The sequence below is a fragment of the Anoplopoma fimbria genome, chromosome 9 (assembly GCF_027596085.1).
Source record: "Anoplopoma fimbria isolate UVic2021 breed Golden Eagle Sablefish chromosome 9, Afim_UVic_2022, whole genome shotgun sequence".
In the NCBI taxonomy this organism is placed as follows: Eukaryota; Metazoa; Chordata; class Actinopteri; order Perciformes; family Anoplopomatidae; genus Anoplopoma; species Anoplopoma fimbria.
Genome location: NC_072457.1, coordinates 6,350,708 through 6,364,546, shown reverse-complemented (window position 1 = coordinate 6,364,546; position 13,839 = coordinate 6,350,708). Strand labels below are relative to the sequence as shown.

General features: G+C 42.0%; 1 protein-coding gene across 1 annotated transcript; it reads right to left on the bottom strand.

The window, feature by feature from the left end:
- Positions 1 to 6,726: 6,726 nt before the first annotated feature.
- On the bottom strand, positions 6,727 to 12,428 carry LOC129095342 (protein ELFN1-like). The gene is made up of 5 exons (XM_054603746.1): positions 12,193 to 12,428; positions 11,951 to 12,104; positions 10,088 to 10,254; positions 7,327 to 8,887; positions 6,727 to 7,245 (listed from the first exon to the last, which is right to left on the bottom strand). The coding sequence occupies exons 1-5, from the start codon at positions 12,426 to 12,428 to the stop codon at positions 6,727 to 6,729; spliced, it is 2,637 nt and encodes an 878-aa protein (XP_054459721.1).
- Positions 12,429 to 13,839: the final 1,411 nt, after the last annotated feature.

Genomic DNA, 13,839 nt, shown 5'->3' with positions numbered 1-13,839 from the left:
GCTAATCACCCCCCCGGCTGTACCTCCTCGCTAAACTGACACCAGTCGGCAGTAAAGTGAATAAGCTTATTCCCCAAAAGGTCAAACTATACCTTTCAACACTTAAGATAAGTATCATAAAGTCGTTGTATCTGACAACAGCAATATTTTTTATTACAAACATAACTCATCTTACAAACTCATCTACAAAACTCAAGTAAAGTAAAAGTACATCAAATGATATCAGCAGAGACTGAGATATGTGACTCTACTGTAAGTCTCTAATGCGGGTCAAGCTCCAAAAAGCCTGGGTTCTACTTTTCCCTAAATGCAACTATATTGTGTCTTCGCATTAGACCTTACCTGCTTTATGAACATCCATATTTTTCAAACTCCACACCGCCAGTTCGTAAGCCAGGCTTTGTTCTGGAAATACTCATACCAGTATCTAGTATCGGCCTGTTAATGTGCTTGTTTTCTCAAACTCGTAATCATAACTACTCTGATACAACTGTGACTGATACCACTGTGGAGGACACATGCAGCCACTTTCCCACTTATCTTTAATGTTGTAGCTGTGAACGTGCGTGTGTACAGTTAATTTGTCAATGAATAAATGCTATAAGTCCTCATTTACTCAAGTCTCGCTTGTAACCTACAAATTAAAGCTTTTTAATTTGTTATATATCTTATAGCTGTTTTACTTATAGCAATAATCAGTCAAAATTCGTATTGTCGGTTAAACAGTTAATCATTTACATCCCTACTGCAAACTATGCTCTGTTTGTATCAGGAAAACACAAAGTCGAATGTTAAAATGTCAGCAACAGAGTCATGTTTTATATTTAATTTTATACACTGTGAAAGCACGTTTTATATTCATCAGATGTTTCTTACTTCCTAATCATTCAAAAAAGTGGTTTCTGTGCATCCCTACTGAGTAGTAACTCAGTAAAAAACAGATAAGCAGTCGTGTTTTTGTGAGATTCATTCAGGATTTTTCTTTTTTTCCTTTTGTAACCACGGTATCACATGAAAAGTGAAAAAGCTGCTGCGTCGTCTTGCAGTGCTGCTGTCTTGCAGTGCTGCTGTCTTACAGTGCTGCTGTCTCTCAGAGCGATGCACTTACCTGCGTCATGCACAGTAAAGCTTCTCATTAAAAGTCTGTGAATGAAATTGGATGGTGTAACTGTAGAAAAATGGCTGTGTGGGTGAAAAAAGAAAAAAAGCAAGTTAAGAGCCCTTTTTGTAACTAAAGGTAGCCTAGATTTCAGACGATGATGTTTGAGCTGCTGACAGTTCAAATTCCAACTACGTCAAACCTTTTGTTTGGCACAAAACATCCTGAAATTGCTGCTGGAGAAGTAGGTTACATCACCAGGCATAATATCGACGCACGCTTTGTACTTCTTCAAACACACAGAAGAAAAAAAAACAAAAAACATTGTCTCTAATTTTCAAAGTTATTTTAAATGCTTAATTTTCTCGGACCATAAAACACCAAATTTCAGAGCGTGTGCACTCGTCTTTGGATGGATCACTTGCTGCTGTCAAATAAAAATCCAGCAAAGCCAGCATAATAATTCATCTCACCAAGGACATGCTCCGAATAGGGCCTTTCATCCTCTGTGCCAATACAACATGACATTACTTCCTTTTTCCCTTTTTTGAAGTCTTTCTTGAAGCAGTATTTTGACTTAGGGTTTGTCAGTATCCATTTTCATCCAAGTTTTCCTCTCCGCATTTACGTTTACCCAGATATTGCTTGGACTGAGACATAAAAAGTGTGTAGATATGCCAAAATGTATATATATATATATTTTTTTTTTTACATGGGTTTTAAATTTATTTAAAAGGATTATATCCAACTACAAGCCAAAAACTGTTCACAGATACCAGTTAGTCATGGATTAACCAATTTGAATTATTAATTATTCTGATGTTTTCATGTTGTTTGATGTTTAAAACTACAAACTGGTCACAAGTTATATGTAAAAGCAATAATTATTGAACTCTGTATGACTTTGTGCAACCACAGAGTTAACAACATATCAGATAGCAGCACATTGTCAAATTAGTTTCCTATTTGCCTCTAGTAGGTATGGAGTCATACTGATAATAATAATAGAAATTTTAAATAGACATATTGCTGTTGGATTGTTTGACCTGCTAGCGGCTATATGGAAAAGCAAGGTTTCAAATTATCTCGTAAAATACCTCAACATCTACTAGGATGATTGGTATGCAGTTTTTTTAGGAGACATTTATATTGATTCAAGATTAATTAATCCAAATGACTTTAGTGAGCCCATGACTTTCCACACACGTTCCCTTCAGAATGAATGGTAATGACTTTGGTGGTCCCTTAATTTCTCTTCAAGCTCCATGATCTGGTCCATGATCCAATTCGTCCAGTACTTTGCTTTATGACCAAATAACTGCAAAACTAATGATTTTCCCATCAGCTGTAAATATGCATGGCAGCGTGCGGACATTAGCATTTAGGCTAAAGGCTAAAGTCTCATAGATATGCTAGCATTGTCTTGTTTAAATGGCCCCACGAACACAATGTCAGTCACCTTCATTTTTTTTGGTTGGAGGCCAATATGGGCAACAGATTGAAACCTGGGGCAAAATGATCTGTGTGGGAAAATGCAACTTGGGGTAAAGTTAGAAAATGTTGTTAGCTAAGCTGTGGTTCAGAACGGGGTCCAGCTAGTCAGTAAACGGGCAGGTTTTTACAGCTATACTTTACCTGATTGCAGTTTTTTCATTCTCCGAAACAGCGTCCCTATTATTTGGGACGTTTTCACTGGAACTACTTTATTGACAACTTTTGACAGTGTGGTCTGTGGATTGTTCAAAGTAACAAGGATAGTCATATGAAAAGAGATGTTTCTGTTTTTTAACGTCAGTTTTCAACACTGAGCGACACAACTTGGTTCCCATGTGTTGTGTTGTGGTGGAAGCAGAAATTTCCGAAGCTAATATCTCAAACCTTAACAAATTGCACCAAAAACTGTCCATTGCTTGAAACCTGCAGATACCTGCTTATGATTTTGGCAAACCGACCCTTTAAGAAAGTGCTCAAGCAAAAGCAACCAACCAAACATAGTTGAAATGTGAATGAGTCCTGAGTGTGTTTAGAACTTCTGCCATACGTGTGGTTTCTCCAGGAAAGGAGACAGTGAAAGAAAAGCTATTTTATTGTGCTCATTTTAATTTTTTTGACAAGAAAAAAAAAAAGAAGCCTCTATGAGATCCTATGGCAGAGCGTTCTCTCTCTCTCTCTCCTGAGTCACTCGCTAGAAGAATGTAACACAAGCCTCCACTGAGGAATTCCTTGCATCATGCTCCGTTGTTTCTGTCTGTTGTCAGTAGGACCTCTATTTATTTCTACTTTCTAGGCATTGTAGTTTCAAAAAACAGTTTATCTTCTTCACGCTTCAAAGAATAGCAGCGCTGATTAGGGTCACTGGCGACTGGTCGCCTCGACCGTCAGCTTGTTGTCGTCTGATTCCAGGCGAGCTCTGCTACTCTCTGACACATGTGAAATTGAGGCCATTATTGTTCATAAACAGAACAGGAAAAAAAAAAAAAAGTACTTTAATACATCGCTACATTGATATTACCGTTACTCAAAGAATGCTCAAGTGAGGCTTAAGAATCAAGCAATTATAAAATTGCAGTCAGGAAAAGTATAAGTTAAGAAACCAGGAAATTCTTCGATTCCCAAAGCAATGCTTCAGTTAAAAAGATTAAAGAAAATCAAAAGTTTTTAAGGCTGTTGTTAAGTTAAAGCCACAATCTGGGACGTGTAATGCGGAAACACAACCACGGCTCATCAGTTTCCTTTTGGATCAGAGCTGGATTGTTTGCTGCTGCAGCAGCAGAGGAACCATGTTGTAGCTGCTGCAGTATGAGGAGAGAGAAAAAACAAGAAAACTGGCTTATTTTCTTTTTTAACCACACTAATGAATGTGCTTTTGCAGTGCTACAGACAGCTGTGGTGATTTCACTAACCCACGATTATGGCTTTAACTGGGCTTAATGACTTGAGCATTCTGAACTCATTATAGCAAAGAAAAAAACAAAACGATTTTATACAGTGTTTCCATTCACCAATAAACTTTTCAGTGTTTGCCAGCTCTGTTGTTTCCATAGTGTAGTTTTCATCGTTTGCTTCAAGGCTGGAGTCAATTCTGTTTCAATTCAAAAAGTCCTTATAAGCATTTGTAATTACAAAATGGTTGTCAAATACTGTGAACACTTCAAGCATGTTAAATTCAAAATCCACTGAATTGAAATGTTCTCGACTCCATCCCTGGTTTACAGTCCTCTCGAATGAGTTTCTGTAGCACAGCTCTGTGTAGAATAAACAGCAGTATTCTTTATCACATTTTACTCCTCTTTTCAGCCTCCAGTATTTAGATCCCACAGATATTGCAGATATACATGTAGACTCTTTTCAGCACGCTAGTGATACATATCAGGTTTTACTACAACACTTCTAATATCAGGAAACATTTTCCCATGAAAACCTTTGATAAGGCAAAACCCCTTGCTATTACTCCAATAGACGTCTCAAGTGGCAATTTTGGGCTTCTTGTTGGCAACATTTGGTTCAACTGGTGACACAAACTGGTGTGAGGAAAAGTCGTCCATGAGAATCTGCCCTGAGTGGTCAGATCTTGCTTTTTTTTTTTTAGAAAAACCAAATATTCCTTATTTATGTCCAGTTCTGAAACATGTGTGGCCATCTGGAGAAAAAGGTTTCTATCAGACAGATGAGGACACTGTTCAAATACAGCTCGTACATCAGAAAAAACAGAGATTCCAGCTGCTAAACAGTATTAATTTCTCAGAGAATACATTCATCTGTGTGTGTGTGTGTGGTTGTGTGGGTACACTAGAAGGTGTATGCATGTGCTAGAGGTGTAACTGTACGGGTGATGGTGGGTAAATATCTGGGGTCAGGGGCTATAGGGGTCAATTTACTACCACAGTACTTTGGTCTTAGAAATGATTGGAGGATAGAAGGGGGAGCAGTGAGCCAATGGGGGTGGATTTTTTTTTGTGCAAATTGTCGTTGTTCTGGCAAACTGATGTGTGTTGATGTGAAGGAGAAGAGGTCTGTAAATAGGAGTATTTAAAAATCATTTCAAATACTTCTTTGTGATTTGTTAAGTTGGCACAATGGCACCACAGTGGAACCAGAGGAATCCTAAAAAAACAACAAAAAACTGGTAAAAACCTGGGAGGTGTGAGGAGGTAAAAAAAAAAAAAAGAAAGAAATGATTTGTTGATAAAACACAGTGGAGCTACAGTGTATCGGGAAGCTGAGAGTTTTAGGTCTTTTTTTTCCTAAGAGTCGTTTTTTGATTTTGAACAGTGCAGATATGTTTCCCCTGTGGGAATTAAAAGACATTCATTTGAAGATTAGAATTTTTTAGTTCGATTCTTTTCAAAATCAAAAACGTACCGTTGTAAGTGAGCAGGTAGGTATCTAACTTGGGCGTCTGGCTTTCTGAAAAGTCTGAAAGATTTCAAAACCATGTTGTACAAACAAAACAGTCACCTCTGTTGCAAATATAGAACTTCTCTCTCTCTCTCTCTCTCTCTCTCTCTCATCTGTACAGCGGTCCCTCTTCAGGAGGATGGGGGAGCAGGTGGGGTTGGGGGTGGGGTTCACCAAGAGAAACGACGGGCCTGTTTTTTTGGGGGCTCGGCAGAGAGCACATTCCTCTTGGTAGAAAAAGAAGAACTCAAATGTCTCGTCCATTATTCTGTTTGTCTCTGTTGGTGTTCACTCCTCAGCTGAGAGGTTCAAAACAGTCAAAACACAGTCACACGACGGAGCCATGCCATATTCAAATAATAGATTATTAATGATGTGGAGCATAGGAATAATAAGAAGACCAGTAATGTAATAAGAATAATTAATAGTAATAACATATCATTCTAGGTTTTTAAATTCTCTATATAAAAACAGTGGCGAGGAGAAGTTGGTACACAGTAGGGCTCTACTTTCCCCGCACTTGGTTGATTTGGCACATTATACTCACTTCCTGGTGAGAGCTACCTACTCATTCTCAGCACAGTTGAATATTACTGTTGCCTGGCGACCCATCCAGAATTTGACATTTTTATGTTTTTAAACTCCCCAATCACTGTAAATCTTTCAAAATTTTCCGAAGCAGCATCGCAGGGCGCAATGCAAAAACAACTCTTTCCGGGGAAAAGCAAAAATCTTAATCAATCCACCGCAGTGATAATACTTAGGTGGGTTAATCTGCCGTGGTCAGGTTTGATGAATGTCACTCTCCAGGCAGATTAAAAGCGTAGCCGGGCTGTTCGGGATGGGTTGCCCGGCAACATTTAAGGTTCCTGCTCTTAATGTTGATTCTTTTTTTTTTTCTTCATTCAAAACTTAGTACAAATAGCTACATAAGTCTGAGCTATAATGTTTATTACATTACAAAAAGTAACTCAGTCTCTCTATAAGCTATGATTTTTGTTGTTCAATATAATATATTAGTTTGGTCCTCCTTTCATGTTCTCAGAAGCAAAGGCTTGGTTTGTGTAAAGTGTGTGTAATGTGTGTGCGTGTGTATAGATGTATGTGTGCAGTTTGATTCCGTAGATCCTGTAAGTTGTGTGTGTTTCTGTGTATTTACAGGTCGTTTTTGTATCAGTCTGTGTTGTTAATTTCCATCTTCAAAGTGTTTGGGGTCTTCAGAGGTGGGATCAGGTCTTCTGCTGGGCGGACACACCCTTCCAGTAGTCCAGTATGTCGTGAAGATCCTCATCCTTGGCGAACTGAACCTTTCGCCTCAGGGCGTGTCCGGCTGCCACGTATCCTTCGTCCTCCATGGACGCCTGCCGGTGCCGCTTGCGGTGCAGTTTGAACCGCTCCCACAGCCCCAGGGTCGGGGTGCAGAGGAGCCCTTCGTCTTCCTCGTCCTCCTCCGGGCTGGAGCAGTAGCTGAGGTTGTGGTACTGGGGTGAGAGCGGGTAGTGTGGCGAGAGCTGGGAGTAGGCCAGCTCCCGCTGCTTGGCCTGCCTGCTGAGGGTGATGGGGTCCAACATGGAGGGCTTACGGCCGCCCGGGTGGTGGTGGAGCTCCTGCAGGATCTGGGGGTGGTGCTGCATCTCCTGGAGGTGCTGCTGGGAGCCGGGATAGGAGTGACGGTGTTCATTGTACTGGCGGATTCTCTGCGCTTCAGCTCGTAAGATGGCTGCTGCGGGGTTGACCGTACGAATGGCCTCTCCCCCGCCGCATCCCCTTTCTCCCCTTTCTCCCCGCTCTCCCCGTTCTCCCCGTTCTCCCCGCTCTGCCCGTTCTGCCCGCTCTGCCCGCTCTCCGGTCGAGGTCCTCTCGATGTAGCGGGTCTCTGACGAATGGTAGCCTCCCTCCGAGCGGAATGAGCGAGGGCTCCGGGCGGAACCAGGAGAAGAGGAGGTGCTGGGCCTTTTGGAGGTCGGAGGTGCCTCCATGCTGTGGTGCCGCTGCAGAGAGTGATGATAGCTTCTCCCCCTCTCTTCCCTTCCTCCTCTTCCTCCCTTATACACCGGGGAGAGGAACTCGTTTCCTCTTTCTCGCTCCCCTTGCTCGGAGAGAAGCACCAGCTGTGGCTCTGCAGTAGAAACCGCCCCTCCGCCTGCAGAAGACGGGGATTTCATCCCCTGTTGGAAAGAGGTAGACTCCGATTTGAGAGCATCTATACAGTTGTTGATGATCTGGTTAACTTTATCAACTTCTTTAGCGATGGTGGAGATCTCTGCTACGGAGCCCTGGGGATTCGCTTGAGGCGACATCTCTCTTTCTCGCTCCCGTTCTCGCTCTCTCTCCCTTTCGATGCCGGACCCTCTCACCTCCATGTAGTTAAGTTTGGCAGGCTTGTGCACCGGTGTTTCTATCACCTCCTGCAGCTTGTATGGATCTATCTCACCGCCCTGAGGAAGGTAGGGCATTCTGGAAAGACTCTCCCCGGCACCAAGCTTTTGGGAAACAGATCCTCCGCTCCCTCCCTCTATATCCCCTTCTCCTCCATACTTGAGCTCTATCAGAGTCCTTTGGATCCTGCTCATCTTCCTCTCCTTCTCCTGCATGATCCTCTTCTTCCTCAGGCAGTGGACAACAAAGCCAAGAAAGAGCAACATGCCAAACAAACAGCCCAGAATAGTCATAATGTAGTGGGTGGCTGACGATTGATTTTCTGTCCCCCCAGCTCCGGCCCGGCGGCCAGTGGAGATGGTCAGACAGGTGTGGTTGAAGCGCAGGGAGTTTCTTATAGAAGCCACACAGTACGTGTAGTCGGTGTTGGGTTTTAAGTTCTTGAGCTCAATATCTTCCCTTTGATTTTTCAGATTCTGGATATCTGTATAGAAGCTGTTGTTATAAAGCACCAGGCTGTACATTTTCCTGTACGGGTGAGGAATCTGAACCGTGATCACGGCGCTGGAATGAAGCACCTGCTTTAGCATCATGAGCGGCTTGGTGTCAGAGAAAATGGGGCTTATGTTGATGACCTCATCAGGAGGAGTCCCGGAGGCACAATCGTCCAATCCGCAGGGAGAGGCGAAATCTGGAGGCAGGGTGGTGGAATCGGCCGTTCCAAACATGTAGTTGGTCGTCACGATGCTGCCGTCGTCTGTGCATACCAGGCTGAGCACGTGCAGCGCGTTGCGTTGGGTAGGCATGCGCGGATTCTGGCTCAGGAGGTTGTAGCCGAAGAATCCCTGAGGGGAGTCGCACACCATCCTCTCACTGGTCCTGTTGGGGAAGGCTGAGAGCCAGCGTAGGAAAGCTAGCAGCTCACAAGAACAGTTGAAAGGGTTGGTGTAAAGTTCACAGGTAGTCAGCTTAGAGAGTCCAGAGAACAGACTGCCATCCAGCACCTGGATCCTGAAAATAGACAAAGGAAAATCAGAGACTTTTAGATAGCATAGCTGAATACAGTATCGTCATCTGCAAACAATCAATTCCAAAAAGTGTTTTCACCGATTAAGCATTGCACGTCTGTTACACTGTCGGACTCATAATGGACAGTAGGGAAAAAGTATCTACATTTTTATCCACGTATTCTTCTCTCTCATCAAAATTCCTTCATTACCCACAATGCAACTCAATCGCCAGCAGTTCAGTCAATTCAGAGATTACGATATGCTACTGTCTGCTATAAAACACTCTTTAATGATTAAAAACTGCAGGCTCTTGCTTTAAATCAACTTGTAACTCAGTCTCAGTAAACATTTCCCAAAAACATTTCCCAAAATAAGAGCCGTTAAACTTCCATTCTGCTGTTGCTTTTGCATTTAAGGCAAGAGATCAATACCAGTTACGGTACCAATGGCATGAATAAGACACTTATTCCCAACTGAGAAAAAATATCTCAACTTTTATTGATAGAATGGCTTGTTGCAGCGCTACCGCAGGGTTTAATGAGGATACTGTCAGTGAGGGGAAAAAAATGGTATCTATGTCTCGTCTGCAATGCTTTTTTCCCAGCAAGTCTGCAAAAAACATCAGTGCAAATTTGTGAATTGATTGAAGAAAGCAGCCCTTGGTCTTTGATTATGGGTCGATGACACCAAGCTTGACATTTACCTTGATGTTTTGGCTGCATTTAAGAAACTTAATATATTCTCCTATCTTAAAATGTATCAAAAGCGTTTTAAATTAGCATCATACACCGATGAACACCTAATTATGAACCCAGAAACAAATTGCGATGAGCCTTTTTCAGCTTTACGTTTGCTTCCCCTTTTACATCACGTCATTATTAAACAACAAAACTGCTGCAATAATTCACATTGATTAATCGTTAGATTGCCTATAAAATGGTCATCACATTTGAAATTGCTTGTTTTGTCAGACTGATATTTGTCAAAAAAAACAAATATATTTAATTCACAGTAATGAAACTCAGCAAATCATCACATTGAAGATCTTAATACAAATCTTAATAAGCAATTGGTTCATTTGATTATTAAAAGTGCTGAGAATTCTTTTCTCCAAGTTATGTAATGGATCAACTAATTGTTTAGTTAAACAGCATGTTTTCTCTCTCTCATTAGACCCACATACATGGACCCTGGTGGATACCTGTTCATGGAGAGGTCTATATTCTCTATGTTAGGGCATTCCCAGAAGGTGTTGGGTGTGACGCTCTCGATGAGGTTGGCTTGCAGGTAGAGATACTGCAACTTGCCCAGACCACGCAGCATTCCCTCCGTCAGGTTCCTCAACTTGTTAAAACCCATCTGGAGAACCTGGAGAGACAAACACAAGTGGGATTATTCTAATCTCTGAAGAGCCTGCCAGCACCAAGCATCACACTCTACAAGATGGAAACATGCAGAACAAACAGATGACGGTTCAGTACAATTCATGTTTCACATGGTGATCTAAGCCTCTATGCTGTGCTCAAATTTACTGAGATCTTTCTTGTTCACATTTTACCTCCTGGCTTAGCTCCAGCTGCCTGGGTAGTGTATGTGTAAGAACGCCAGCTCATTATGGCTGCGTTCAGCGCAGTTTGGTGAAAACACTTTTGCCTGAATGCTTCTGGAAGCCATAATGAGCGAGCGTTTCCTTTCTTGTGTTTCTGTTTGTCCATCTGTGTGTATAATTCTGGAATAATTTAGATCCTTTACTCAAATAAAAGTAGCAGAACTAGCTCAGTGGGGAGGTACTCCCCTTGAGAAGTCCTTCATTCATAATTAGCATGACTTTTTGAGTCATATTAGAAAAAAAAGTGATAGTAGCCATTATGAAGAGCTTAAGAATGTTTCGTACTATTACCAAAATCATACCCTTTTTCTATTATTCATACGAAAGTTATGCATTTATGTGTAAGATGCATTTTAGTGTTACTGCTGGTTAAACTGGGGCTGAATTTAACTACTGTGCATAGTGTGTGGTAGTTTAATCTGTAAAAATGGATCAGATTTTATGATGATCAAATGTTTTATGTCTAAAACATTAAGTTTTTAAATACATGTAAATGGGGAAACTACGTCCCTTTGAAATTAAGTCAGTGTTCCTACACTTCAAACTATGAAGCTCCATGAACCCCTGTGGCATCAGTGAATGTACGCTCGTTACATGCATACACTTTTTTTAATTTTTATTAACTGTGGTCATAGGAATCAACGTAGTTAGGTTTAGGCAACAAAACTACTCTGTAAGGTTTTGGAAAAGATCATGGTTAGGGTTAAAATAAGTCTTAAGTGTGTTTGTTGTGTAATTAAGTAAATTATGTTACGTACTTGAATTTAAGTTGTTACCTAATACACTATATACGTTAAAATAACTCAACACTGACTTTCGGTTGCACACAGGACATTAACAACGGCCTACTGGGTGAAAGTCCTGCATGTTTTGACCTATCTTTATTCTATATCCCATAACTTTGCCCTTTACTGCCACCATAACTACGGCTATATAGAGCTTCATAGATTAAAGTGAAGGGTTACTGACCAAGCTGCTGTGTTTTATACCCATATATCTCAAAACTGACCATTACATTACATTACATTACAGTCATTTAGCAGACGCTTTTATCCAAAGCGACTTACAGGAAGTGTATTCAACATAGGTATTCAAGAGAACTACTAGTCACCAGAAGTCATAAGTGCATCTCCTTTCTTAAACAAGCATCTCAAAGCATAAGCCAGAGCAAAAGTATAGTGCAGAGGCAGATTACTATGAAAACAATAATTGCAACAGACTAATCCGAATATAGTAAGTGCTACAAACTACTACGAATAGGATAAGTGCAGTAAACAAATACAAATTCAATAAGTGCAGCGAACTGATACGAATACAGTAAGTGCAGCAACTAATACGAGTGCAATAAGTGCTACGAGGAAGGCTCAGGGTAGTACTAAACCAAACACAGTACATGGTGAATGTGAATGTGCGTCCATGAACCCGTGTATAGAGGTACACAATGTCACTGCTCACCTGCAGGTTGAACTGTGCTGAGAAAGCTCCGTCTTCCACATAGCTGATATCGTTCTTGGTGAGGTTCAGATAGGTGAGGTTGCCAAAGCGACTAAGTGAAGAATAATGGACCGACCGTATCTTGTTCTCATTCAGCCTCAGATCCACAATAGTGCTGTTGAGATAAGTGTGAGGGCTTTAGATTTTTTTTGTTTGGACAAAGAGGCAAAATAATATCTGCTAAACTCTTTATGTTTCCTTACCTGTTAATGTGGGAGGGGATGGCCTCATAAGGCGGCTGGTTCATACTGCAGATAGCCAGCCACACAAAGCCCTTCTCGCCTTCGATAAGCCAGCAATCGGCTGTTACCGTTGGTAACCGCATTATTGACAGCAGGGCGAGCCAACAGAGGAAGGAGCTGGCCGTGGACAGGACCACTGACGAAGAACCTCCGGTCACGTTATGTCTCTGCCGTCCCCGTCTCGTCCTCTGGGCCATTTGGGAGGTCGTCACAATATCCATTGGAGAAAGCCGAGCAGAGATGCTTGCCATCTAACATTTATTCATGCAGGCTAGCGCCATTTCAAAAGGAGCGAGGGGTCGTTTGTACAGTAATATCTCAGTGTGAGGTGACTTGGTGTCAACTTTTTTGTTAGATTTGTGTCTTTACTGCTGTAGAAGTCACAGCATGGTAAAATGTCCCCGTTTTGACTTAGCTTGACGTGTAATCGTACATTGAGTTGTACAAAACTCAGGAATTAGTGATTTATTAAAGTAGAAATGTTAAATGCAGACGAATGGGACGCATCACTAGGTAAACTGTATCAGTTGTTCAATTATGGGGTCGCATTTGATTTGTTATGTACAAAATTGGCAAGGGGAAGTCGTCCTGGTGCCAGATTGGCTGGTGCTCATGTCTTCTGTGGCCATCTGCATCTCTGATTGGACAAGCACCTCTTTTCTTTCTCCCTCATTGCTCGCTGCTCTGCACTCGGTGTGAGAACTCGTCCCTGGAGGGAAAGAGAGCGAGAGATGGGAGGAAGGGTGTTAGAAAGGACTCGCTAATGAAACGCAGTAGTTCATACCAACAAACACAACCCTGTTACCAGCATGATGAGATAGGGGTAGTTATCTCTTCTTATATAACCGCCTGGCACACAAACACACCCAAATTTATGCATGCACACTCACTTCCTATACTCAGAAGACCTTTCTTGACAAGTCCAATTAGCGCACATCGTTGCAGATACACAATAGGCACCTGCAAATCTTAAAAATACACACCGCTTGTTGATGCTGTGTGTGTGTGTGTGCGTGTGTGTGTGTGTGTGCGCTTTTTTTTTTTTTTTTTGCCACGCTATTAGCCTCGGGGCCTTGGTAGACCTGGGCTAAGAATGGCCCCTCACTCTGATACTGTATCTAATTAATTAATCTGCTCTAAATAAAACACTTCCTGGGAAAAACAGCTGATGTCTGATGGAACAGGAGAGACGGAGGGAGGGAAAAAGACTTGCAAAGAGCGGAGGAGGAGAAGGAGGAGGAGGAGGAGGATGAAGTAGTGGGTGCAAGAGAGTGGTGAGAGAGACGGAGCGAAGAGTGAGGAAGAGGGGAGGGATAAGGCAGTAAGAAGATAAAGAGGCAGTGATTCTGTGAGAGAGAGAGTAGGCTGGGAACAGAGAGGGGTGTAGAGAGGCTCTCTGTCTGGGGAATTTGCTAGAATAGTGGCTCCCTCTTCTCTTATGAGAGCCTTTTTCTCAGCTGTAAGAGCAACAAACAGGATGTGACATTATGGAGGAGAAGAAGAAGAGGTGGCATGGAGCAAAAGGTCCGGCCTTCCTCTCAGGCATCTTTTGACTGCTGTTCCCGCCTTATTGATTACAGATGAATGCTGAGGCAGAGAGGTGCGTCA